The sequence below is a fragment of the Acanthochromis polyacanthus genome, chromosome 11 (genome assembly GCF_021347895.1).
Source record: "Acanthochromis polyacanthus isolate Apoly-LR-REF ecotype Palm Island chromosome 11, KAUST_Apoly_ChrSc, whole genome shotgun sequence".
NCBI lineage: Eukaryota > Metazoa > Chordata > Actinopteri > Pomacentridae > Acanthochromis > Acanthochromis polyacanthus.
Genome location: NC_067123.1, coordinates 7,116,077 through 7,140,545, shown reverse-complemented (window position 1 = coordinate 7,140,545; position 24,469 = coordinate 7,116,077). Strand labels below are relative to the sequence as shown.

General features: G+C 40.9%; 4 protein-coding genes across 8 annotated transcripts in view; 3 read left to right on the top strand and 1 right to left on the bottom strand.

The window, feature by feature from the left end:
- The window catches only part of LOC127536016 (integrator complex subunit 8-like), a 91,756-nt gene that overhangs the window by 31,641 nt on the left and 35,646 nt on the right, over positions 1–24,469 (top strand). The window contains exon 10 of one of the 4 annotated variants that reach the window (XR_007944998.1): positions 23,283–23,383. The exons of the other annotated variants lie outside the window; for them this stretch is intronic. The gene's annotated coding sequence lies outside the window, so the exon portion shown is untranslated. The remainder of the gene's footprint in view (positions 1–23,282; positions 23,384–24,469) is intronic. 4 annotated transcript variants of the gene reach the window in all.
- The window catches only part of LOC127536018 (integrator complex subunit 8-like), an 89,158-nt gene that overhangs the window by 33,921 nt on the left and 30,768 nt on the right, over positions 1–24,469 (bottom strand). The gene's annotated exons all lie outside the window — the stretch shown is intronic.
- On the top strand, positions 682–7,642 carry LOC127536015 (uncharacterized). Of its 2 annotated transcripts, none has more exons than XR_007944997.1 (2): positions 682–7,385; positions 7,605–7,642. XR_007944997.1 is itself a non-coding variant. In XM_051955166.1 (2 exons), exon 2 carries the CDS (start codon positions 1,315–1,317, stop codon positions 7,135–7,137), a length of 5,823 nt encoding a protein of 1,940 aa, XP_051811126.1. In that variant the 5' UTR covers positions 682–869; positions 1,089–1,314; the 3' UTR covers positions 7,138–7,642. The 2 variants fall into 2 exon arrangements, 1 of the variants encoding a protein (XP_051811126.1); XM_051955166.1 differs by having other exon boundaries at positions 682–869; positions 1,089–7,642.
- Positions 13,946–14,993, top strand: LOC127536019 (uncharacterized). Its single transcript, XM_051955177.1, has 2 exons — positions 13,946–14,116; positions 14,277–14,993. The coding sequence occupies exons 1-2, from the start codon at positions 13,966–13,968 to the stop codon at positions 14,798–14,800; spliced, it is 675 nt and encodes a 224-aa protein (XP_051811137.1). The 5' UTR covers positions 13,946–13,965; the 3' UTR covers positions 14,801–14,993.

The following is a 24,469-nucleotide window of genomic DNA, read 5'->3' as shown; positions in this document are numbered from 1 at the left end:
AGTTATAATCTCTCCTTACCTGTAAAGACCCTACATCCTTGTCCCTGCTGCTGGCCTCTGATCCATCTCCTCCCTGACTCTGCTCTTTCTGTTATGGCAATAAACATAAAAAATGTGGTAAGAAAAATTCTGAAATAGCATTAGGAAGAGTAAAAATTGAAGAATTTAACCTCAAAATCACTTTAACCCATAGGTACATTTTTTTTTCTCAGCCACTTATCTATTTTTTTTCACCTCTGCAGACCCTGCATGGTCAACATTACTGCTGGCCACCGCCTCTGGTCCATCTCCTGCCTGACTCTGCTCTTTGTTATGGAAATAATCATTAAAAAATCTGAAAATCAAAATTCTGAGATAGAATTACAAAGAGAAGGAGTAAAAAATAGTTGTAAATTTATACCATAGATAGCCTATTCTTTTTTCTCCTCCCTGACTCTCCTCTTTTGGGACCAAAAGACTTAAATACATGGAGAGCAATTGTGAGCACATCTTCTGCCCAGAAATGAAAGAGGACTGGGTTTATTCCAAGAATAAACTAATTAGCAAGTAATGTAACACAGGCAACCAAATTTGAATTATTGTTAACTAGCTTAACGTTTTACCTTGTCATCATTTAGCTAACAAGTCTAACATTGTTTGCATCCAACAAGGTCACACAACTTACATGGTTTGTGTGTTGTATCATTTTTACATGTTGTTAATCATCCAGGCCACTAGAGGGCGTACAGTTCTGTAGCAGTGTTAGTTTCCGCCACTGGGTGGCAAGAGCAAGAGACCGCTTGCACAGTGTCAACAACAGCAGCATGAGATTGTGTCCTGCTCAATCTGCAGCCGTCCACTCTTTTCCAGCCCTTTGAGTGGCAATATGTGTAAGTTTTGTTGTTAGATGGGATGTTTAGACACGGTATACATGACCATTTGCATAATTTTGTGGAGATTTATCTGGGAGATGCCAGATGATAGCTAAGCCTTTTCTTAGTCAATGTAATGTGTCTGCTAACCTACAGCTAGCGCTGTATAGCACCTTTTGTGCACATTGTCTTTCATTTCTAGTTTCTAATACACGTCTGTATTTTCTGTCTTTTCAGTTTCACACTTTTTTGCATTAAATCCTTGCCCAAAACGACACCTGCCTGTTCCTTGGAGGAAATTATGCAAGAGAGAGTTTAGCTGGCTGTGAATCTCAATTAGGGCACAGGTCACATTGGGTGCAACAGTACAGTGAAAACATAGCACTCGGCGAGGGACCACAGTGACGGTTGGTGGAATTCAACCAAACTCCACAGTCATCAGCAGTCCTACCCAGTCGTTAAGATGGATTCAACACAATCTGAAAATCGAAAGGAAGAAGAAACACAATTTGACAAAAGGTCGTCCTCCTCTCACTCATCCAAGTCCTCAGCGAAGTCGGGGAAACTGAGTGTTCGATCATCTGCAGGATCAAAGAGGTCAACAGCTTCAAGTAAAGTCAGCATGGCCGCAGCACAGGCACAAGCAGAGGCTCAAGCAGCAAAGGCAAGGCTTGCTTATGCTGAAAGAGAGATGAACATCAAAGTTGAAAAGGCACGTTTAGAGGCGAGTTTGGATGTTCTCAACCTGCAAAAAGAAGCAGATGCAGCCATTGCTAAAGCAGAGGTAATGGAGTCTGCTGCAGCTCAGCTCATCATCACAGAGCACAGCGAAGAGTTAATCTATTTGCCTCTACAACAAACTACAGAACAAAAAGTAAGTGAATACATCAACAAACACAGTAGCACTAATCCACCTCAAACCAGAGAGACCTTTCAACAGGATGATACAAATCAGGAACAACATTCAACATTAATTTACACACCTCTCCGTGCCAAACAAGAACCAGTTTATTACTCACCTCAGCCACAAGAGGGCGCCAAAAGACCAGCACAAACAGATGTAATGCACCAAGCTTCTCTCAATGTGTCTCATCCACAGCAAACAATGTCAAATGACGCTAACAACACAACCAATGAACTTGCCAGATTTCTAGCTAGAAGTCAACTGGTAACAGGAGGACTGACAAAGTTTGATGACAAGCCAGAGACCTACCTAAGCTGGAAAGCCACATTCCAGAGTACCATCATAGATCTTGGTCTTACAGCCAGTGAAGAACTAAACCTCCTCATTAGGTGGCTTGGTCCAGAGTCCACAGAACATGCCAAGAGATTAAAAGCAGTTAATATCAAACATCCGCACGCTGGTTTACACATGATATGGATGAGGCTGGACGAATGCTTTGGATCACCAGAAGCAATTGAAAACTCCCTGTTCTCAAGAATCCAAAACTTTCCAAAACTTACAAGCAAAGAACCACACAAGCTTCGCGATCTGTCAGATCTACTTTGTGAACTTGAAGCAGCAAAGCAAGATGGATATCTGCCAGGTTTGAGTTACCTCGACACTGCGAGGGGAGTAGGTCCAATTGTGGAAAAGTTGCCCTTTCATCTGCAAGAGAAGTGGACAATGATAGGGTCAAAGTATAAAGCAGACCATCATGTGAGCTTTCCACCTTTCGCCTTCTTTGTTGAATTTGTGAAAGGACAAGCCAAGGCAAGAAATGACCCAAGCTTCACCACAAGTTACAGCTCTCTTGCAAATCCTACAACTAACTACAAAAGAGGAAAAACACAAGGTAACTACACACAAAAACAGTCAGTCACAGTGCACAAAACAGACATATCAGTGGGAGCAAATACAAAGGAAGAGTGCGAAGACATTAAAAGACAATGTCCCATACATCACAAACCACACCCACTGAAAAGATGCAGGGGTTTCAGAACTATGTTGCTTGAGGACAGGAGAAAGGTACTCAAAGACAACAACCTCTGCTATCGATGCCTTTCTTCCACTACCCACCAAGCCAAGAACTGCAAAGCTATCGTAAAGTGTGATGAATGTAACAGCGACAAGCATTTGGCTGCTCTCCACCCAGGTCCAGCACCGCAAACATCTAAGATTCCCTCATCTCCTAAAGAGAACGGCGGGGAGCAAGAACTCACACAGGACTTAGATGTTACAGCTACATGTACAGAGGTATGTGGAAATCAAATCACTGGAAAGTCATGCTCCAAGATTTGTTTGGTGCAAGTCTACCCAAAAGGTGAGCCACACAACATGAAAAAGATGTATGCAATAATAGACGATCAGAGTAACCAATCACTAGCCAAGACAGAGTTTTTTGAAGCATTTGGAATACAAGGCACAGCCACACCATACACGCTGAAAACGTGTGCTGGCACGACACAAGTCACTGGTAGAAGAGCATGCGACTACATAGTGCAATCACTGGATGGAAAAATGAACTTTCCTCTTCCAACGCTGATAGAGTGCAATGCTATCCCCAACAATCGGGAAGAAATACCCACTGCAGAAGCTGCCTTGTATCACCCGCATCTGAAGGCCATAGCTGCTGAAATACCACCACTTGAACCAAACGCTGATATACTGTTGCTGATTGGACGCAATCTTCTCAGAGTACACAAGGTGAGAAAGCAAATCAGTGGCAAGCACAGTGACCCATTTGCCCAGAAGCTCGACTTAGGCTGGGTCATCATCGGTGATGTGTGTTTAGGCACTGCTCACAAGCCAAGTGAGGTAAACACTCTCAAAACACATGTGTTGGACAATGGACGCCCAAGCTATCTCACTCCCTGTGACAGTCGCTTTAATGTGAAAGAGAGCTTTACAATGAGCCAAACTAAACCTGCTTCCAACCCAGTTTCACTTTCAAACCCACACGCAAAGCCAACATTTGAGAATCTCGGAGAAGCTGTGTTTACTCGCACTACTGAGGACAATCAGCTTGCACACTCAGTCGAAGACATGATCTTTCTGAAGAAGATGGAAGGATTTTTCAAAGATGAAACAAATAGCTGGGTAGCACCACTCCCGTTTCGTAGCCCCAGACGCTTACTCCCTGACAACAGGTGCTACGCCCATAAGCGGCTCATGTCTCTGCGACGTGCGCTTGACAAGAGACCAGACATGAAGGCGCACTTTGTTGAGTTTATGCAGAAGATGCTTGACAACAAACATGCAGAGTTGGCACCACCTTGCAATGAAAACAAAGAGACCTGGTATCTCCCCATTTTCGGCGTATACCACCCACAGAAGCCAGGGAAGATCCGTGTGGTGTTTGATTCCAGTGCGCAGTTTGATGGAGTGTCTCTCAATGACTGTCTATTGTCAGGGCCTGATCTAAATAACACACTCATAGGTGTCCTCCTTCGCTTTAGAAAAGAACCTGTTGCTATCACAGCCGACATCGAGCAGATGTTTTACTGCTTTGTCGTCCAGGAAGATCACAGGGATTACCTTCGCTTCCTTTGGTACGAAGACAACGATTTGGCCAAAGATGTCGTGGACTATCGCATGCGGGTACATGTCTTTGGTAATAGTCCCTCACCAGCAGTGGCGATCTATGGGTTGAGGATGGCAGCAAAGGAGGCAGAAGGTGAATATGGAACTGGTGCTCGAAACTTCATAGAACAAGATTTCTATGTGGATGATGCGTTAAAGTCCTTCTCGACAGAAGCAGAGGCTGTTGACGTACTACAGAGAGCCCAGAAAATGCTTGCTCTTTCTAATCTACGTCTTCACAAGATAGCCTCCAACAAAGTGGAAGTAGTGAATGCTTTCCCACCTGAAGACAGGGCAAAAGAAATCAAAGACCTTGATCTGTCAACTGACAAGCCCCCAGTCCAGCGTAGTTTGGGTGTGATTTGGGACACCACATCAGACACTTTCACATTTGATGTTCCACAAGAGCAAAAGCCCTTTACACGACGTGGTGTGCTCTCAACTGTAAACAGCCTGTTCGATCCTCTAGGGCTGCTTGCACCTGTAACTATCAAAGGAAGACTTCTTCTCAGAGAGCTCTCCAGCAGCAATCTTGAGTGGGACAGTCCGTTGCCTCAAGACATGTACGACGATTGGAGAAAATGGCATGACTCTCTGCAGCATCTCAAAGCTCTGAGCATTCCCCGTACGTATGTTTCCTTCTCTATCTCACAAGCCAACTTTATCGAACTCTGTGTGTTCTCAGATGCTTCAGTTAAAGCTATAGCTGCAGTGGCTTACTTGAGAGTCACTCATGAAGACAACCACAATGAAGTCGGGTTTGTCATGGGTAAGGCGAAACTAGCCCCCATGCCAGAGCTCACCGTCCCGAGGTTAGAACTGTGTGCTGCAGTGCTAGCAGTGGAAATGTCTGAGCTTCTCAGAGAGGAACTAAAGCTGAAAATTGACAAGACCTCATTTTACACTGACAGCAAAGTGGTGTTAGGATACATCCACAACCAACACCGACGATTCCATGTGTATGTGAACAATCGTGTCCAGAGAATCAAGCAATCGTCTCTGCCAGATCAGTGGAAGTATGTCCCGACAGAGCACAATCCTGCTGATCATGGATCTCGCTCACTGCCAGCAGAGAAGATCTCCAGCACCACATGGTGGTCTGGTCCAGCCATTCTCTTTGACAAAACCACTGTCACTCCTGAAAAAGGCCCATTCAAGCTCATTGATCCAGAGTCAGATGTTGAAATTCGACAGAATGTAACAACTCTTGTGACTGGCACAAACCACAAAGCCTTGGGTTCATCACGTTTTGAACGTTTCTCAAAGTGGACCTCAATAGTCAGAGCAGTAACTTACCTATGTCATATTGCTCACAGTTTCAAGTCCAGAGACAAACGAGAATGTAAACGCTGGCATCTTTGCAAATCAAGCCTCACAGAAGAAGCTGTGACAAAAGCAGAGCACACAATCATCAAATGTGTTCAACATGAAGTGTACGCAGAAGAAATTAAGTGCATCAAGACAAAACAAGACATACCACGAAACAGTTCACTTTACAAGCTCAATCCGATCATTGACCATGAAGATCTACTTCGAGTAGGTGGACGTCTGTCAGAGTCAAAGCTACAGAGTCACGAAATCCATCCTCTGCTGATCCCAGGAAAGCATCACATTGCTACACTGCTCATTCGACATCACCACAACGCTGTTAAGCATCAAGGAAGACACTTCACTGAGGGAGCTGTGAGAGCAAGTGGCGTGTGGTTAGTGGGTGCCAAAAGATCTATCAGCAGTGTCATCCACAAATGTGTGATCTGTAGAAAGCTACGAGGCAAGACAGAGCAACAAATCATGGCAGACCTGCCCGCCGAACGTTTACAAACCGATCCCCCATTTTCCTATGTTGGCCTGGATGTATTCGGACCGTGGGAGGTTACAACACGACGCACTAAAGGTGGTCAAGCCAACAGCAAAAGATGGGCAGTGATATTCACTTGTATGTCTACAAGAGCCATTCATATTGAAGTGATTGAAACACTCAGCTCATCAAGTTTCATAAATGCTCTTCGTAGATTTTTTGCACTCAGAGGTCCTGCTAAACAGCTAAGATCCGACTGCGGAACCAACTTTGTTGGTGCATCGAAAGAGTTGAAGTTGGATCCTCCAAAGCCCAATGAGACAAGTGTGGAAGACTACTTATGCGAACAGAGGTGCTCCTGGGTTTTCAACCCTCCTCACTCATCCCACATGGGAGGCACATGGGAGCGTATGATCGGGATAGCACGACGCATACTGGACTCAATGCTCTTGCAATCAGGAAACCCCAAGTTAACCCATGAGGTCCTCACAACACTGTTGGCTGAAGTCACGGCCATTATCAATGCAAGGCCCTTGGTACCAGTCTCTTCTGATCCTGAAGCTCCTTTAATCTTGACTCCTATGACGCTTCTCACACAAAAGACTAATGCAATCCCGATTCCATCAGGGGATTTCAACAAAGCTGACATGTTCAAACATCAGTGGAAGAGAGTTCAAGTTCTTGCTGACACTTTTTGGGCCCGCTGGCAAAAAGAGTACCTGAACATGCTCCAAAGTCGTCAGAAGTGGCAGCGCAACAGACCGAATCTAAAAGAAGGTGACATCATTCTTCTCAAGGACAAACAACTAAAACGGAACGAATGGCCAATGGGAATCATTGTCAAGACTCTCCCGAGCAAAGATGGAGTCGTAAGGAAGCTGGAGGTCAAGGTGTCAGGGGAGAAGACTTCAAAGACTTTTTCTAGACCTATTTCGGACTGTATACTTATTTTATCTACAGTTTAGTGTTTGTAGACACTATTTAGTGGCATTCTTAAAATAATGCCAGGCGGGGAGTGTGTTGTATCATTTTTACATGTTGTTAATCATCCAGGCCACTAGAGGGCGTACAGTTCTGTAGCAGTGTTAGTTTCCGCCACTGGGTGGCAAGAGCAAGAGACCGCTTGCACAGTGTCAACAACAGCAGCATGAGATTGTGTCCTGCTCAATCTGCAGCCGTCCACTCTTTTCCAGCCCTTTGAGTGGCAATATGTGTAAGTTTTGTTGTTAGATGGGATGTTTAGACACGGTATACATGACCATTTGCATAATTTTGTGGAGATTTATCTGGGAGATGCCAGATGATAGCTAAGCCTTTTCTTAGTCAATGTAATGTGTCTGCTAACCTACAGCTAGCGCTGTATAGCACCTTTTGTGCACATTGTCTTTCATTTCTAGTTTCTAATACACGTCTGTATTTTCTGTCTTTTCAGTTTCACACTTTTTTGCATTAAATCCTTGCCCAAAACGACACCTGCCTGTTCCTTGGAGGAAATTATGCAAGAGAGAGTTTAGCTGGCTGTGAATCTCAATTAGGGCACAGGTCACATTGGGTGCAACAGTACAGTTTGTTTGGAAAAAATGTGTAAAGTTTTTTTGCTTCTTGCTGGCTCTGGCTGGTTTGCTACACATTACTCCAGACGCACGTTCAGCACTGCTCAGCACAGCAGCACGTCTCCTGTGGAACACCTGCGTGAGCATGTGCTCATGGTGCATTCAAAGACGGCTCGGGAAAACACATTACTGGATGCTAATAACGGGTTTAGCTGTTGTAACGGCTGAAAAAAGTGCGGGGGACAGAGGGGACAGATGTGGAAAGTGCGGGGGACATGTCCCACGCGTACCCCGCGTCCGTTACGCCCATGATTACGTTACAATGATTAGATGAGCCCAGCCCATAGTAAATGAGCTGCATGGCAAAATAACAAGCGTGTCCAGCCTTGTTTGTCCCGCATAATAGGTTCAGGGCTGAAAAGATTCCTGGGATAATCCGAATAATTCGATTACAAAATATCCACGGGGCAAATTGTGTGCCTCGAAGCCTCGTTTAATATATAAATATATCTAAAATATATATCTGGACTACTATACAGCTCACGGTGTTTGACACAGATGGTCATTTCTGTGGCACAACGCACCTGCTACCTCTGCTACCGCGGTATCGAGTGGTATCGAGTATAGTAGAATTTAAGTGGTATTGGTATCGACTACTAAATTTCTGGTATCATGACAAGCCTGGTTGTTACCCACAAGGAGGGTTCTTGGTCTGGAGCAAAGTTTATGTACACTACTGTTCAAAAGTTTGAGGTCTTCCAGACAATTTCATGATTTATTCAATGCTTTTATTCATGTTTTATTTATGTGCTACCATAATTCCACAAGGGTTTTCTAATCATCAATGAGCCTTTCAACACCATTAGCTAACACAATGTAGCATTAGAACACAGGAGTGATGGTTGCTGGAAATGTTCCTCTGTACCCCTATGGAGATATTCCATTAAAAATCAGCTGTTTCCAGCGAGAACAGTCATTTACCACATTAACAATGTCTACACTGGATTCATCATTCATTTAATGTTAACTTCATGGACAAAAACTGCTTTTCTTTCAAAAATAATGATAATTCTAAGTGACCCCAAACTTTTGAACAGTGATCAGTGGTACATGTCAGAATAGCTTCCAGATAAATACCAGGACTCAAGGTTTCCTATCAGAACATTATGTTATTATGAAAAAAATAAATGTTACACACTTTGTCAATGGGTTTTAATGATGTGGCTGATCGATGTTGATCTCCTTCAGGATAAATTCTAATCGCTGCAGTGATGCCGTAGTATTTTTAAATTTAGTTTTATGTTATACAAACATCCTTTCAGCTGGACTGAATGTTTTGTGCTAAGTAGCAAATGTTAACACGCTAAATTTGAGGTGGTGGAACATGTGGTAGCCAAAATTTTGCAAATTGTGAGGATGTTAGCATTTAGCTCACAATGCAGCGTCGTGGAGCCTCTAGCGTGGCTCTGGAATATTTATGCAGTTATCTCAACATGACAGATTAACTTATGACTTTAACGGATCATTGTCATTGTGGTCTGTTCCTGTTTTTACGCTCACTGGCCTCTTTATTTGGCTATCTAATACAACCCAATAAAAAACAGGGCTAGAAGTTCTACTTTTTTGAAACTGCAACATTTTTTGTTGACTTTGGCAAAAAAGATGATCAACTTTATGTTGATTATTGAGTATTTAGTTGGTGGTAGTGCTGTGCTGGACTGCATTATTTTGTCCATCCCATTAACATACATGAAGAGTAAAGTACACGTGAAACAACCATGATAGATTAAAAAAAGGTCAGAAACTGAAAATGTAGAAGCAAAAAGTTCAATTTATGGCAAAGCCATTGGGTCATTCCAGGCCTGGAGGACATTTGGGCTTCAAAATTTTTGAAAAATTAACCTTCTCTTTTGCAATTTTCTACTACATATTCATCATAATAGGTCATAAACTATGGAAGGCTTGATTAGCTCAGGTTACACATCAATGGAACCATTTTTATTCCATGTTTTATTTGTTGTTTGCTAACCCTACTCTAATCACAGTATCAGGGTTGCTAATCCATGCTCATGTTAGCATTTTTTCTCAGCAGTAGAAGCTAGATATTTAGCTAGCTGTTACTGTTGACCAAGAGGACAAACTGACTGATGGAAAAAAGTAAAAACAATGAGTCTGATCCTGATGATATGAGGTAGAGTGAGACATTCAATCATGGCTGCCAATGTGATGAAAACATGAAAAATAGAAGGGAGGCCACAGCTCAAATGACCATTTGAAGTGGGTGTACCTTTTTGTTTGGGGGTGGAGCAGTCCTTTCAGGAAGTCAAGCCGCATGGGACACATGCTACAGATTGGTAAGATTAATTTCATTTTTCAACATGTTAAAATTGAATACCTTTATACCAAAAAAATATGTGCATGTGCATGCATGTACAGGGAAGGGACAAGGTACGTTTTATCCGTTTGATTCCCGGCTATAAAAGACACAAGCAGAAACAAAAAATCAAGCCGTTTTTTCATTTTTTCGTTTTGAGCAAAAAACAAAAAAGCAGGAAACGGTTCGTTTTTTCGTTTATTCGTTTTGAACAAAAAACAAAAAAACAGGAAACGGTTCGTTTCTTCGTTTTTTCGTTTTCACCCCCAAAATGAAAATATGACTCCATATTTCGTTTCATTGGTGGGCGGGGCTTCGGAGCCTGCCAGTGCACAATAAAGCTCCTGCCCATCACAATAAAGCTCTTGCGCTGGCATTCATAGACAGACTGACTTTCATTGTATTGCCTGCCCCCACTGCACTTCCCCTAACTCTAAATCAAAGCAAGTCGTGTACACAGTAATGGCAGTCATAACCAGTGGTGTCGTCTAGTTTTTTCTAGTGGGTATACTCCAACCTCATAAACCAAAGCCAGGTCAGGTCAACGCTGCTCGGGGTATTGTGCAGCGAGAAATACGGCCGCCGTCTTGGTCCGGTCAGCCGCTCCACTCAGCGCTGTTTGACAGCGCATTTAATCCATCTTAACTCTGAAAATTAAAATGATTTCCACGCGTTTTTTATTTTTATTTATTATTTTGCTGCAAACGTCATACATGTAGCTATGATCAGTGATGTAGTCTACGTGATACGCAGGTATACACCCCACCACTAGAAAATTTTCCAAATTTCTGTTTACCCACTTAAAAATGCGCAAAGATACGTATACCCAGGGGTGTAAACACGCAGGTATACGCCTTATACCCACTAGAAAAGGTCCCGAATTTCCATATAACCACTTAAAAATGCACAAACACATGTATTAGTATGTTTTTTTGACATAACGTTCACTTTTCTCTGTGTCAGGAAGCGGTGAAGCTGTATGGGACGGGGGAAGGTGTCTGGCTGAGAACAGGGCTCACTAAAGGCCGACCGCGGTCCGGATCCGGACCCAGACGCCGTCTATACGGGTGTAAATTTGACAGGTCGCTTCTATTTTACCGGTGCAGGGTGCAGCTTTCCAGTGTTTATCATTGGTCTATCGGCTCAGAAACGCACAGACCAATTATGTACGAGTTCAGGCATCCCACGTGACGCTACTCAGCCAATGACGTCGCTGAATCGCATCGCGGCTCTGCCTTCAAAAAGCAGCTGAGAGATGAGGGACAGAGAGGACAGTAGTGATGGAAGTTCAGCTCTTTTCAGAGAGCTTTTGGCACTGCTTCCAAAGAAAAGCCGGTTCTTTCGGCTCCCAAACGGCTCCTAATTTATTATTCTTTGTCGCCTCATGTTTTTGCCTAACCTGGCAAATATGAATCATTTGTGTTTTGACAAACTCTTTTTCATTCAGTGTTTTTATGAGAAGCCTTATAATTGACTCATTTTGTACATTTGCTCTGTTACAAAAACAGGTATTCTTGCTTTTGTTTATTATTTCAACCAAACTTTTTTGCACAAAAAATAAATGAACAAAACTCTGCACATGAACCCACAGAACCAGAACAGAACCAGAACCAGACTCAGTGTTCAAACAGTATGAATGTCCTCAGAGCTGGCTGACATTCAGAAAAATCAGATGGCTGAGCTTGGATGGGCTGATACATTTCTTCTTTCAGTGAATATCTGCCGTGTTTTTGAGAAGATTCTCTCAGATGGAAGAAGTTGTCTCTCCTCCATCACCTTCACCAGGTGGGGCAGACTGAGGCCTTGTCCTGCTCCAGCTCAGTGGGTCGTCTGCTGGTTGGATGAGGGCTTCCTCTAGATATGATCCTCCATTACCACATCAGCTGTAGGATTTCTCCTGAATCATCTCCTGTAGCTCTTCCATCAAAGAGGCTCCACACAGCAGAAGTTTGAGGTTCCTCCTCCACTTGGTCCTCTAATGGTGGAGGTGTCAGACTGCTGCTCTTATTCTCTGAAGTTTCTCATCAACAGCTCTGTTGTCACTGAAGGCAAGCTTCTTTAATCTAGGATCCAGTAACATGTTTTCGGCTAGGACAGTGTTAAACTCCATACTCCATTAAATACGTTAGGAGTCGGCTCTTCAGATTTACTACAAAGCATCGGCTCTGAGAGTCGTATCTTTTGTGCCTTATACATCTCTAGAGGACAGACTGTGGTCACATGCTGACCATGTTTGGCTCAGCAAACAGCTGTAAGGCAGCTTTCTCAACTATGAACATAATCAAAATATGTTTTGAGAACGGCTCAAACAAGCAGCAGCTCAGTTCTCCCATTAAGCTGCAGAGATATTAGGGGAGTGATATGAGACAGACAAAAATGTAAAAGTGTTCAAATGTTTACATTTATGAGATTTATGTATTGTTAAAGATGTATAGAAGTTGATTCAGGTTGTTCAGTCATGCTTTTTTAAGTTCTGCACTTTATTCTAAGATATACAGTTACATATAAGTTATTTATTAATAAATGTCAAAATGTTTTTGAACCGTACTGAATTTATTTGACGGTCAGTTTTTGATTACAGGCAGACTCTAATAAAACTACCAGGTTACATCAGCATATATCACAGTAACTCAAGTTAGACATTATGATGTTCTGGACCTTTGCTGACTGGACCTCTCTGAATTTTAGCTGAATACCCCTGGCTTAGAAGAAGAGGGACATGAGTCTAGAACTTCTAATGACCCAACATCAGTCAGTGGAGAAAAAATAAGAATAAGAAAGCAAAGCTAAATGAAACTATTTCAGTGTTTTAATAAGCCTGTTGCTTGTCCTGTGAATACTGCCACTTTAGGGAACACTACAGCTGGAGCTAAGGTTAACATTTAGGAAAGGGAGCCTGATGAAAAGGAAACATCAGGTCTACCTGATGAAGAGGAAACATCAGGTCTACCTGATGAAGAGGAAACATCAGGTCTACCTGATGAAGAGGAAACATCAGCTCTACCTGATGGCAGGAGGAGGAGCTGCTGACGCTATAATGTCTATAAGTATCTAATTGGTAGTTTGAAATAAAGGAGCTGTTGCTGCGTGTGTGTGTGTGTGTGTGTGTGTGTGTGTGTGTGTGTGTGTGTGTGTGTGTGTGTGTGTGTGTGTGTGTGTGTGTGTGTGTGTGCGCGGACATGTGAGTGCACGCGCACATATATGAGAACCTGACCTGGCTTTGGTTTATGAGGTTGGAGTATAACCAGTAGAAAAAACTAGACTACACCACTGGTTATGACTGTCATTACTGTGTACACGACTTGCTTTGATTTAGAGTTAGGGGAAGTGCAGTGGGGGCAGGCAATACAATGAAAGTCAGTCTGTCTATGAATGCCAGCGCAAGAGCTTTATTGTGATGGGCAGGAGTTTTATTGTGCACTGGCAGGCTCCGAAGCCCCGCCCACCAATGAAACGAAATATGGAGTCATATTTTCATTTTGGGGGTGAAAACGAAAAAACGAACCGTTTCCTGTTTTTTTGTTTTTTGTTCAAAACGAATAAACGAAAAAACGAACCGTTTCCTGCTTTTTTTGTTTTTTGCTCAAAACGAAAAAATGAAAAAACGGCTTGATTTTTTGTTTCTGCTTGTGTCTTTTATAGCCGGGAATCAAACGGATAAAACGTACCTTGTCCGGGAAGCTTGTTTGATTGTTTAAATACTTATTTTGTTTTTATTTATATATTAAAACTGTGTTTTTTCATTTGGCAACATTGTGCAGCTAGCCCAATTTTATTCAGACAATGTAATGCATTTGCATGTGTATGTATGGAGATGTGTTTTTATGCATAAATGAACATCGTCAATATTTTTACTTTACAATCTAATGATATTTATACAGGACATGGATGTTAATACATTTTATGGAAGGAAGTGGGAGGATTTTGAGGTTCGGGCCATTCCCACAGACAGCGAGGACAGTGAACTTGACAGTGACAGTGAGGAAACGGACCAGGAGGAATGGATCCCTGAGTCAGGTTTGAGGGACACTTCATAGCTCAGGGGTCAGTTAGGGGTCATTTGGAAAAGTAACTCTGTGTGTGTGTGTGTGTGTGTGTGTGCGTGCGTGTGTGCGTGCATGTGGGTGACTGTATATCTGTGTGTTTCTAATATGTGCTTCCTTTTTCTTCTGTTCAGGAGAAAACCAGCCTCAATACAGCGAGTCTGAGACAGAGGAAGAGCAAGGAGATGAACATGAAGAGGTGGCTGAAGTGCCTCACCTCCCGAGATGGAGAAAACTCCACAACACTAACTACCACCTCCTGGACATGATCATCAGCACCACCTGGCTGCTCTACCGAAGAGACTGTGAAGGCAGTGGTATGAGGAAGAAAGAGGTAATTAAGCTTTATACTTTCAAGTCATTTATTGCAGAGGGCCTCTGCAAAAGTGGGAAGAGCCTGGAGAAGAAGAGAGGTCGTCACAGCCTGTCCATTGCTGCCGCATATGAGGAGAAGATGAAGAGAGGACCCACAGCTCCCATTCCAGTCCCAGATGTCCGCCTGGATCAAACAGCTCACTGGCTCATTATGACCGGGGACAAGGGGAGATGCAGGGTGCCACGGTGCAATGGTACACCAAAAGCTATGTGCCGCAAATGTAATGTCCACCTCTGCTTTACCCCCGATCGCAACTGCTTCCTGAAGTTCCACACTGGATAAACAAGACAGATCCCTGAATCACTTGTGTGAGATCAGGGGTCAGTTGTGTGTTCGTGTGTGTGCGTTCATGTGTGTGCATGTGTATGAATGCAAGTGTAACTCCATGTGAGTGGATAAAGAACATGTGCTTCCTGATTATTCTGTTTAAGAAAGTGCCTAAGTACCTGAAATAGATTTATGATGGTGTTTTTATAATGAATTGCTTGTTTATTTGAATGTTTTATTTGTTGATCAAATAAAAACTTTGGATAACATTGTGTATTTTCCTTGTTCCAGGAATATAACTTACTTGAGAAAACCTTGGTATTTTCTTACCCTTGTCGCACATTGTTGCCTTGAAGCAACAAACCAATATCTGATTGAGGGGGGTTGGGGGGTCAAATTTTATTATTAATGTATGATCAGGGACCCCAAAGCTTCCCTAAAATAGAATGAGAAATTTCCCCCCCAAAAAAATTAAAAAGTCATGCAGTAGAGGGTTAAGTTGATGAAATAAAATGTTCCCACAATTACAAGAGACATCAATGAAAAAAATAATCCCAAAAAAGAAAAATGTTTGTTCATTTCTATTTATCTGCATTTTTCATCTGTCTGACATCAGGAAGATTTTTATAAGAAAACTTTCCTCCCAACAAGCTCAATGAGTCTCATTTTCCTTCACTGTTTACCAAAACTTCTTATGCGCTGACATCACTCCTGTGTATCTTCTTCACTGCAGACCATAGACCGTATGCTGCAGACACACTTTAGGTTCATTACTACCTCCTACTGGGCTGGAGTGTTCATCAGTGTTACTGGTGTGCCACAAATTAGGGAACTGAGAACGGTGCAATTAAATGTGCTGTAATTACTGAAATGAAATTAACGAGTTAAAGACCCAGCCCTAGTTAAAATATTCAAGTCTAAACCACTTAAACTGCATTTAAGTAAAGTAATTGGGTACATTTACTCAGATACTTTACACCAGTCCCTCTGATATGTCAGACATTTCTCTGATAGATGTATCACTTTTACTGATTTTACAAACAATGAGTCCCTGTGGAGCTCTGTGGTGTTTGGTTCTGGGATGTCAGATCCAGGGGTCAAAACAAAATCAGTCTTCAAGCAGCTGCTTTGTCAAATTGCAACAGAGAACATGTGAATAAATGTGAAGTCAGCTGGAAGAAGGTTGATGACAAGAGTGACTTCTAGTCTTCATTCAGGCAGGTGACCAGAATTTATGTGACAGAGAACTTCTGTATTGGATGATTCCATCGTCTCCATGGTGCACCGAACAAAAACAATTCTGGCATTTTTTGATGCACCCAGGGAGCCTATATAAAGGCTGAAACCTTCTGAAATTTCCCTTTTTCACCTGCTCTTGGACTTGGATTGACCTGTTCAAAGATCAGCTGCGGAAAGAGAATAGTTGGAAAGCAAAACTTTTCGAAAGGGAAGACTTGAAGAAGAAGACACTTTTGGAGACCTGAAGAGGACACTCTCAGACTCTGAAAGAGAAGACCTGAAGAGGACACTTTTGGAAACCGAAGACCTGAAGAGGAAACCTTCGGCCAAAGAAGTCCAGTTAAGAAGACGTTTATAGAAACGACTCTTGGTGGATCCTTGAATCACCTTTGGATCCCGAAGACCTGGAGATGGACCTCAGACTGATGGACGTCGAGGGATACGTGGGAGTTGCCGTGGAGGTGCACCGCGACGCTACTGGTAAGATTATGAATAGATTATTAATAATGTAGCTTTTTATTGATGGAATTATGTTATTTATCTGTCTGAAATCCTTACAGCTGTGTCAGTGTAGAAACCAGTGTGACTTTCTAAATTGTAACTGTTGATAAAAACACAGATTTAGTGATTAACAGTTATTGGATGATTTTTAAAATGATTATTTGAAGCATAAAATGTAAAACTTCTCTCAGGAGAGGGTTAATCTAATTTATTAATCATTGGTGTAGTGATTTGGAAACTCTGTCATTTTGATTTAAGGGCATCAAATTGATCAGAAATGTGTTTTTGCTGTATCCATGGAGACGATGGAGTCTTCAGAATGCAGCAGGCCTCTCCTCTGTGTTGCTCTGAGTCGCTTTAAAAATCACATTTTCACTCTGCTCAACCTAAACTTTGTGTCTGACTGTTTATGGACCTTTAACGTGAACTATTATTTTATTCATCACACAGTTTGTATTTGCTGAATCTCATAAGAATGACAAAATGATTCTTTTACCACTTGAATGAGGCTGCAGGTGTACCACCGTCTCCATTCAGTCACTATGATTTAAACTCATAGATTTGGTGAATAAATTGTTCTAATCTGCTAGTTTCATATTTTTTTGCTCATGTTGTTTTATTTGTAAAGGATCTCTGTTGCTGGTTGGTTTATTCTGTCGGTTAAGAAAGAACACAGTGATTTACTTTGCTTTCTACTGCTGATGTGACTGATTATCTGATGCACACAGACTAATACAGGTGCAGTTAACATGCTGCTTATCTGAGTGAGGACACTTAAAACAGTCCAGGAGAAAGGACGCTGCTGTGTTTGAGGAGAAAAGTTCACTTAGTGGAAAACATTCAGTTTATTTAGGATTTCATAAATGTGTGATGATGACCTGAACCAGCGACAGTCACAATAATTAGTCATAAAATGTGACTTCATTGTTGCCTGTTGCCGTGTTTTGGTTGTAACATTAATGATCAGAGAGGTAAAGTGCCGTCTTTTGTTGTGTTGTGTTATATTGTGCTGTGTAGTATTAAATTATATTGTGTATATTTGTGTTATCCTGTGTTTTGTTGTGTTGCTCTGCGTTGTATTTTGCTGTGTTGTGCCATGTTGTGTCGTATTACGTTGTTTTGTGGTAAACTGTATGATGGTGGGTTGTGTGGGTCTCTGTTGTGTTTTGTTGCGTAATCCTGTGGAGTGTGATGGTTTCCTGTGTTGTGTTGCATTGTGTTGTACTACTTTGTTTTGTGTTGGACTGCATTGTGTTGTGTTGTGCTGCACTGTGCTGTGTGGTGTTGTTTTGAGTTCTGTTGTGCCCTGTTGCATTGTACTTTGTTATCTGTGCTGTGTTATTTGGAATTGTGTTGAACTTCGTACTGTCATATTGTACTATGTTGTGTTGGAGTGTGTTGTGCTGTCCTGCTTTGTGCTGCATTGTGGTGTGTCATGTTCAGCTGTGTTGTGTTGTATTGTGTTGTGTTGCATTACAGCACATCATTTACACATTTCTAATTACTAAATCACTATGAATGTGAACAAACTCGTCATCTGAATTGTCAAGACTTAAGTTTTCCAAGTGACCAAAGTAGAGTAAATCATTGTTTTCATAAAGTCTCACATGAAAGAACAGACTGCAGAATTACTGATTTAGTGTTTGTGGCGTTGACACCGTTATTTGATGGTTATAGTGAACTGTTATTAACTTTAGTTGTGACTGTAGATGATTTAGTCCTGATATCTAATGATGTTAGAAGTACTAACATGTGATGACCTTGTTTCCTCTCAGGGTCTGTGGACTACGCCGTGGAGCATCCCCCTGCCGTCGGATTCCCGGAGACCATCTGGATCTTTGATGACGACGACGCTCCCATCTTCTACCATGTTCTGGCTCCATACGAGGAAGAAGAAGACCCAGAGGGAGAAGACCGAGAGGAAGAAGACCCAGAGGGAGAAGACCGAGAGGAAGAAGACCCAGAGGAAGAAGACTCTGAAGAGGAAGACCCCGAGACGGAAGACTCCGACGCCTGGTCCGACTGGAGCACCAGCGAAGACTCCGGCTACGACAGCCTGGACGAGGACGAAGAAGACCTGGAGGACGGCGAAGAAGAGGACGGCCGACCCCGCTCCCCCCTTGTCCAGCGTCTCCCCCCTCCTGCTGGTGCTCCGGACATCGCTGCTCCCGCTGCTCCCCCAGAGGACCTTGCCGTCCACATCAGCTCCTTCCTCAAGAGGATCCGGGAGGAGTGCGATGTGGAGGCCCAGGTAAGTATGAAGAGGCAGCGGGTCAGTGAAGAGGACGACGCGCAGCCTGGACCATCCACTTCGTCCACAGACCACAGTGCGTCGGGTCCCTCCACATCAAGCCCGGGCTTCTCTGTGACGGGTGGAAGCTGGTTCAGGCCTTTTCGGAGTCCAGATGATAGCGACTCCGATTAGTCCTGAAACTGGTGGAAGCTCTGATCGGAGAAGTTCCAGCTGACAGGCAGCTCCCACTTCTTACTGCACGGATCAAAAAACATCAAGATCCCTGCAAATGACAGTAAAAATCCTCCTTCACATGTCTTAGCGTCATCAGACAATGTGGGAGGTGGTAGGTATGAGCACCTGACAAATACAGGTGTGTTTCTTCTTCTCTCTATCAGAGGTAAGCAAAATTCCAACTGCACATTTTTCAATATTTAACTATTATCCATGATACTAACTCTGTTTCTTTCTTCGTCCGAAAAAGGTAAGTTATTACTTCATCAGTTTCTCAGGATTTAATATCTCTTCATGATAATTTATAATTGAAGCATTTTACTGACTGTAGAACTTTATGTTTTGTTTCTTCATCCATCATCCAGGAGTTCCGTTCAGAGAACTCCTGGATGGTGGGCAGAGAGGACCGGACGGACCAGACCAGAAGGATGGACGACCAGGAACCCACTGGAGGGTTGGAGGAGCGTTTTCAGTCAGCTGACTAAGTGAGTCCTCACAAAGATGACAAAAGCACCAACAGGGACATGAAGTGGTGATGAGCTAAAGTAAACTTTCTGTATGTTGATGTGAACTGATAGAGCTTAGAACCGTTCCACACCTACTGTACATTTATTTATGGCTCCATGTCTGTTAAGAAGCACTGATAATTATAATTCAACAGTTCAGCAGCCAGGAACGAGTCAAAGTTTGATTTTTGGGTCCTGTTTTTCTGTTTGCCAGGTCAGCGCTCCAATTCAGACGCCCCTGCCTCCAACAGAAACGTCTCCAGCCGCTGAGGGGCGTCCTGACTCTGCCTGCACAGAACTAGTTTCCATCATGTGCTGGTTCTGTGCCAGTGGGTTTAGGAAGCTCCTCACAAAGCATCAAATGAAGACAGAGGAAGCTGCCACCTGTTTGTCTCTGAGCTCTGACAGCCAGACAGAGAAGATGTTTACTGCTTTGTTAATGTTTAATGTAAAAACCTTTTGAATATCTTTGTTATGATCCAACGTAAGATGAGAACTTTGGAGATAAACATTGTCAAAAGTTAGATTTGCGAGTTTAACCCTCCTGTTGTCCTGCAGGTCAAAGCTGACCCGTTTTAAAGTTTGAAAATGTGGAAAAATATATATATTTTCACAGTGACACTTCTGATGTCCACATTTTCAACATTGTTGGGAAATCTTTGAACATTTTTTGGTGGAAAAATGAAATGTTAAAAATGTTTCTTAAGACTATTCACAACAAAATCAACCAAAATCCAGTTTTGGTTGATTTTTATGTGAATGTTCTTGAAGAAAATATTAGAAGTGTTACTGATATATATGTCATCACTTCAGATATTTTTCTGATTTTTTTGGAAGATTTTTACTCATCATCCCACAAATGTGGGGATTTTAAAAAAAAAAGTTTTAAAGGACACTTAAGGAATAATGGAATTTTCTTCCTGAAGATTTTGCAAATTTTCAGAAATTTGGGGAATTTTTTTGCTGAATTTTTGAATTTTTTTTCAGAGAAGGAAACAATATATTTTGGTGCCTGTAAATGAGGACAACAGGAGGGTTAATTAAAATGTAAAAGAAAAAAACTGACATCAATAACTTACTTAGTTTAATATAAAAACTTTAAAAATGTTATTTTTATTCTAACACAAGAACCTGTAAGATAAACATTGTAAAATGTAATATTTCCTTTGTTTATTGTTAAAATATATTTAAAACTGTTCATGTGTATTACAAATAAAATGTAAATGGCCTTTTAACATTTTGATGTTATTTATAATTATTAGCACAACATCTAATTTTATTAAATAATCATTGTAAAAATATAAAAACTGTTTATTGTAGCAAAGATTCACTTGAAAAACTTTTGGACTGTTTAATATGATCTCATGTTTTAAGCATGACATTGAAATATTGTCAACAGTAAGATATAATTTATTGTAAACATTTTTTTAAAAATGTGTACTGAAAGTACCTTTTAGTAACATTGTTTTTCACATCTTGCTGTATTAATGTGAATTTAATACTTCTTGAATAAATATCATAAACAATGTTGTGCACACATTAACAAATACACTGATAATGCAGAAGTCAATTAGTGATATTTTCTGATCCACGTGTAGCTGTATGTCACAATAATACAAAACTAAACCTATAAAATGCTTTAAAATGTGATCTACCTGGTCACCACAGAGGAAAAGAAAGATAATTTCACGTTCTGATGAGCTGTTTCCACAAAACCAATAAAAGTACACAAGAGGTGTGGAGTTTTTAAAAAAATACTTTTGATTTTTAAACCCTGATTTGTAGAAATGTAAGCTTTTTTTTTTTTTAAAAAAAGACCTGTCTCTGAGATAAGATGGGACATCATTTTTTTTTAATCCTGAAGGAAATTCTGGTACCAAAATCTTGCTCAGATAAAGCTTTGTAGGCACAAATCTCCTAAAAGTGGTCTGACAGATAATTACAAACATACACATCTGAAAAGTATTTGAAAAAACTGTTACCATTCCAATTACAGAGCAAATTTCAGGAATGTGTTGGTGGTTATATATTAAGAGAAGAATTCAGTTTCAGGATACCAAAACATAGAACAACGATGAAAAGTTTTAGCCCTACAACAAATGAGGTACGGCTCTGGAATAAACTTCTTTTTTTTTCCCACATTTATTTTATATTTATACAGTACACAGACAAACAGGAAGCAAGATACAAGAAAACAAAAGACAGAATTATAAACGCTTCAGACAGATGATTGCTGGAGTTTTGGGGCTGTTATGTATGAGGTATGACTGTATTATCGTGTGTGTGTGTGTGTGTGTGTGTGTGTGTGTGTGTGTGTGTGTGTGTGTGTGTGTGTGTGTGTGTGTGTGTGTGTGTTAAATGTAATTAGATGGACCAATATTGCTGTGAAAACAGAGGATGTTGAAACAGAAGAGAATAAATAAATAAATAATAGTAAAAAAAGGAAAAGAAAAAAACTCAATAATAATAATAAATGATAAATGAAATAGTATAAATTGTAACGATATGAAAACAACAACAATAGAGGTCATTACATGGGTAATGGTCATCAGCAGATAGGGAGGGGACAATAACAATAGCATATAATATAGTAACTACAGTGGTATATAATCGAGTAACTCCAATAATAATCATACTAGTATAATATGGTAATAATAATAATAATAGTGATAATACCAGTAATAATAATAACAGCAATAGAGAGAATAATAGCAATAGTGGTGGTCGTAATGACAATAAAAATAGCAATAGCAGTAGCAGTAGTAGTAATAACAATAACAACAACAAAACAATAACAATTATATCAAACCGTAAACAAACAAACAAACAAAAAGATCAAAAGCAAAGTAGGACAGTGTGGTAGTAATATAGTAGCAGTGGTGGCATCAGCAGTAGTTGTATTATAACTGCAGGTGGTTTGAGAAGTCAGCAACAATATAGTATTCAATATGTAATAATAATTACAGTATTACAAACAATCCAAAAAAAAATAAAATAAAATATAAAAATAGTCAAAATATTGAGTCCGGCATTTTCCATCCACATCCTGTCTCCTATCTCTTCTTCTTTTTTTTTTTACAGAGCACATTTCAGGAATGTGTTGGTGGTTATATATTAAGAGAAGAATTCAGTTTCAGGATACCAAAACATAGAACAACGATGAAAAGTTTTAGCCCTACAACAAATGAGGTACGGCTCTGGAAGAAACTTGAGACGGATCTGAAACAATGTTCAAACATCAGCCAGTTTAAATATAAATACAAACAAAAAATCTTTGGAAGGTACAGTGAAGATGAACTTAATTATCACTATCACTGTAGTTTTGATCTGTATTTCATTGACGCATAGTGTTTAAGTTAGTTGCCTTTGCCTAAACAAAAATGTTGGCGGTGAATTTGTTTCATTGGATATTTCTGGAACTGACTGAAATGGGTGAATGAATTTAGGGGTGGGATTAAATAAGTTTAACGTCTTCCCACTCCCTTTGGAACATGTTGAAGTTTGTTTTCTCCTCTTACTCGTTATAGCATGATGGACTATTAATGGTTTTTTGTGATACATTAATTGAATGTTATTCATTACATGTTTGAAATAAATAAATAAATGAAACGGAATATCAATTTTACAGATGGTTCATGATAAAGCTGGAATCAAATCGGAGACGGTCGAGCAGAAGGAACATGATGACTTTAGATGGAAATCCCCAAAAGGTTTTGGCTTATGTGAGGTGTTTGGCAGTAAAGTGCAGAACTTGTTCATAAATTCCTCCTCGTCTCTCTTCCAGGCCGTCATGGAAGCCTTCATCAAAGACAACGTGTCCCGCAGTTTACCGAACCACTTCAGACGCTCGGTTCTCAGAGAGTTCTTGTACAAAGTCCAGCAGGGGTGAGGCCACAAAAACATTCAAACCTGTTCACACACTGCAGTCAGACTGTAGACTTAGAAAAGTCTGTTTATGTTGTTCAGAAAGCCGTGCACTGCTTGTTTCTTCAGAGCTTTAAACTGGAACAATCTTCCTCGTGCAATTTAAAAGTTCCCCCTCCACTGACATTTGTAGGACAAATCTCAAGACATGCATGTTTTCAATGGCTTTTGGTAGTTTTTAATGGTCTTAAATTGTAGTATTTTATATTTATTTTATCCTAGAATTTGATCTTACAAGTTGCGATCTTGTTTTGCCTTGTTTTAGTATTTTGTAGTTTTGTTTTCTTTCATAAAATTTTTAGATTTTATAATTACTCCTCCAAGGAAGATAGTGGAGTTACGATGATTAGTGTACGTTTGTCCGTCCGTCTGTCTGTCTGTCAGCAACATTACTCAAAAACAGACTCATGAATTTGGATGAAATTTTCAGGGAAGGTCAGAAATGACACAAGGACCAATTTTATTAGTGATGCAGCTTATAGTCTGGATCCACGGATTTGTTAAATATTTTTGTATCATTGCCAGATAGCAGCACGGCGTCACTGTAACCATGACAACCAGTGAACACTACGTCAGCTGCCTGCTGATGATCACATGATTGTGATTCTACTACAAATCCACCACTGAGGACTTATCAGGACGTATCCATCAGAAATGATACAAAGAACAACTGATTAAATTGTGGGGGTGTTTTTTTTTTTTTCTTTTGTCCTGTCCGGCAACAGAGCAGGCAGAATGAGGATCTGGCTGCTGCATTGTGCCACACAAGTTTGCTTTTCCAAGGGGAGTTGGTAAGTATAAGACTCTCCTTGATACTGTACAGTAATTTATTTAGATTGAATACTTGTTGATTAGTTAAATATACATAAATTTGCCGGACCTGACAGGGGAAAGGCAGGAAGAGAGAAACGAGAAAAGGAGAAAAAAAACAACAAGAAGAGGGGATAGTGAAGACAAAAAGGAAAAGTGCAAGAATACAATTATCTTTCAATTGAAACCGACACAACAGATAACAAGCTAGTACACCTTAACAAAGACACACCGGAA

What these genes read in the sequence shown, in the direction of transcription:
- LOC127536015 (XM_051955166.1), top strand. Translation starts at nt 1,315, where the DNA reads ATGGATTCAACACAATCTGAAAATCGAAAGGAAGAAGAAACACAATTT.
- LOC127536019 (XM_051955177.1), top strand. Translation starts at nt 13,966, where the DNA reads ATGATATTTATACAGGACATGGATGTTAATACATTTTATGGAAGGAAG. An exon ending in GGAATGGATCCCTGAGTCAG is followed by an intron (nt 14,117 to 14,276) that starts GTTTGAGGGACA and finishes TCTTCTGTTCAG; the next exon opens with GAGAAAACCAGCCTCAATAC.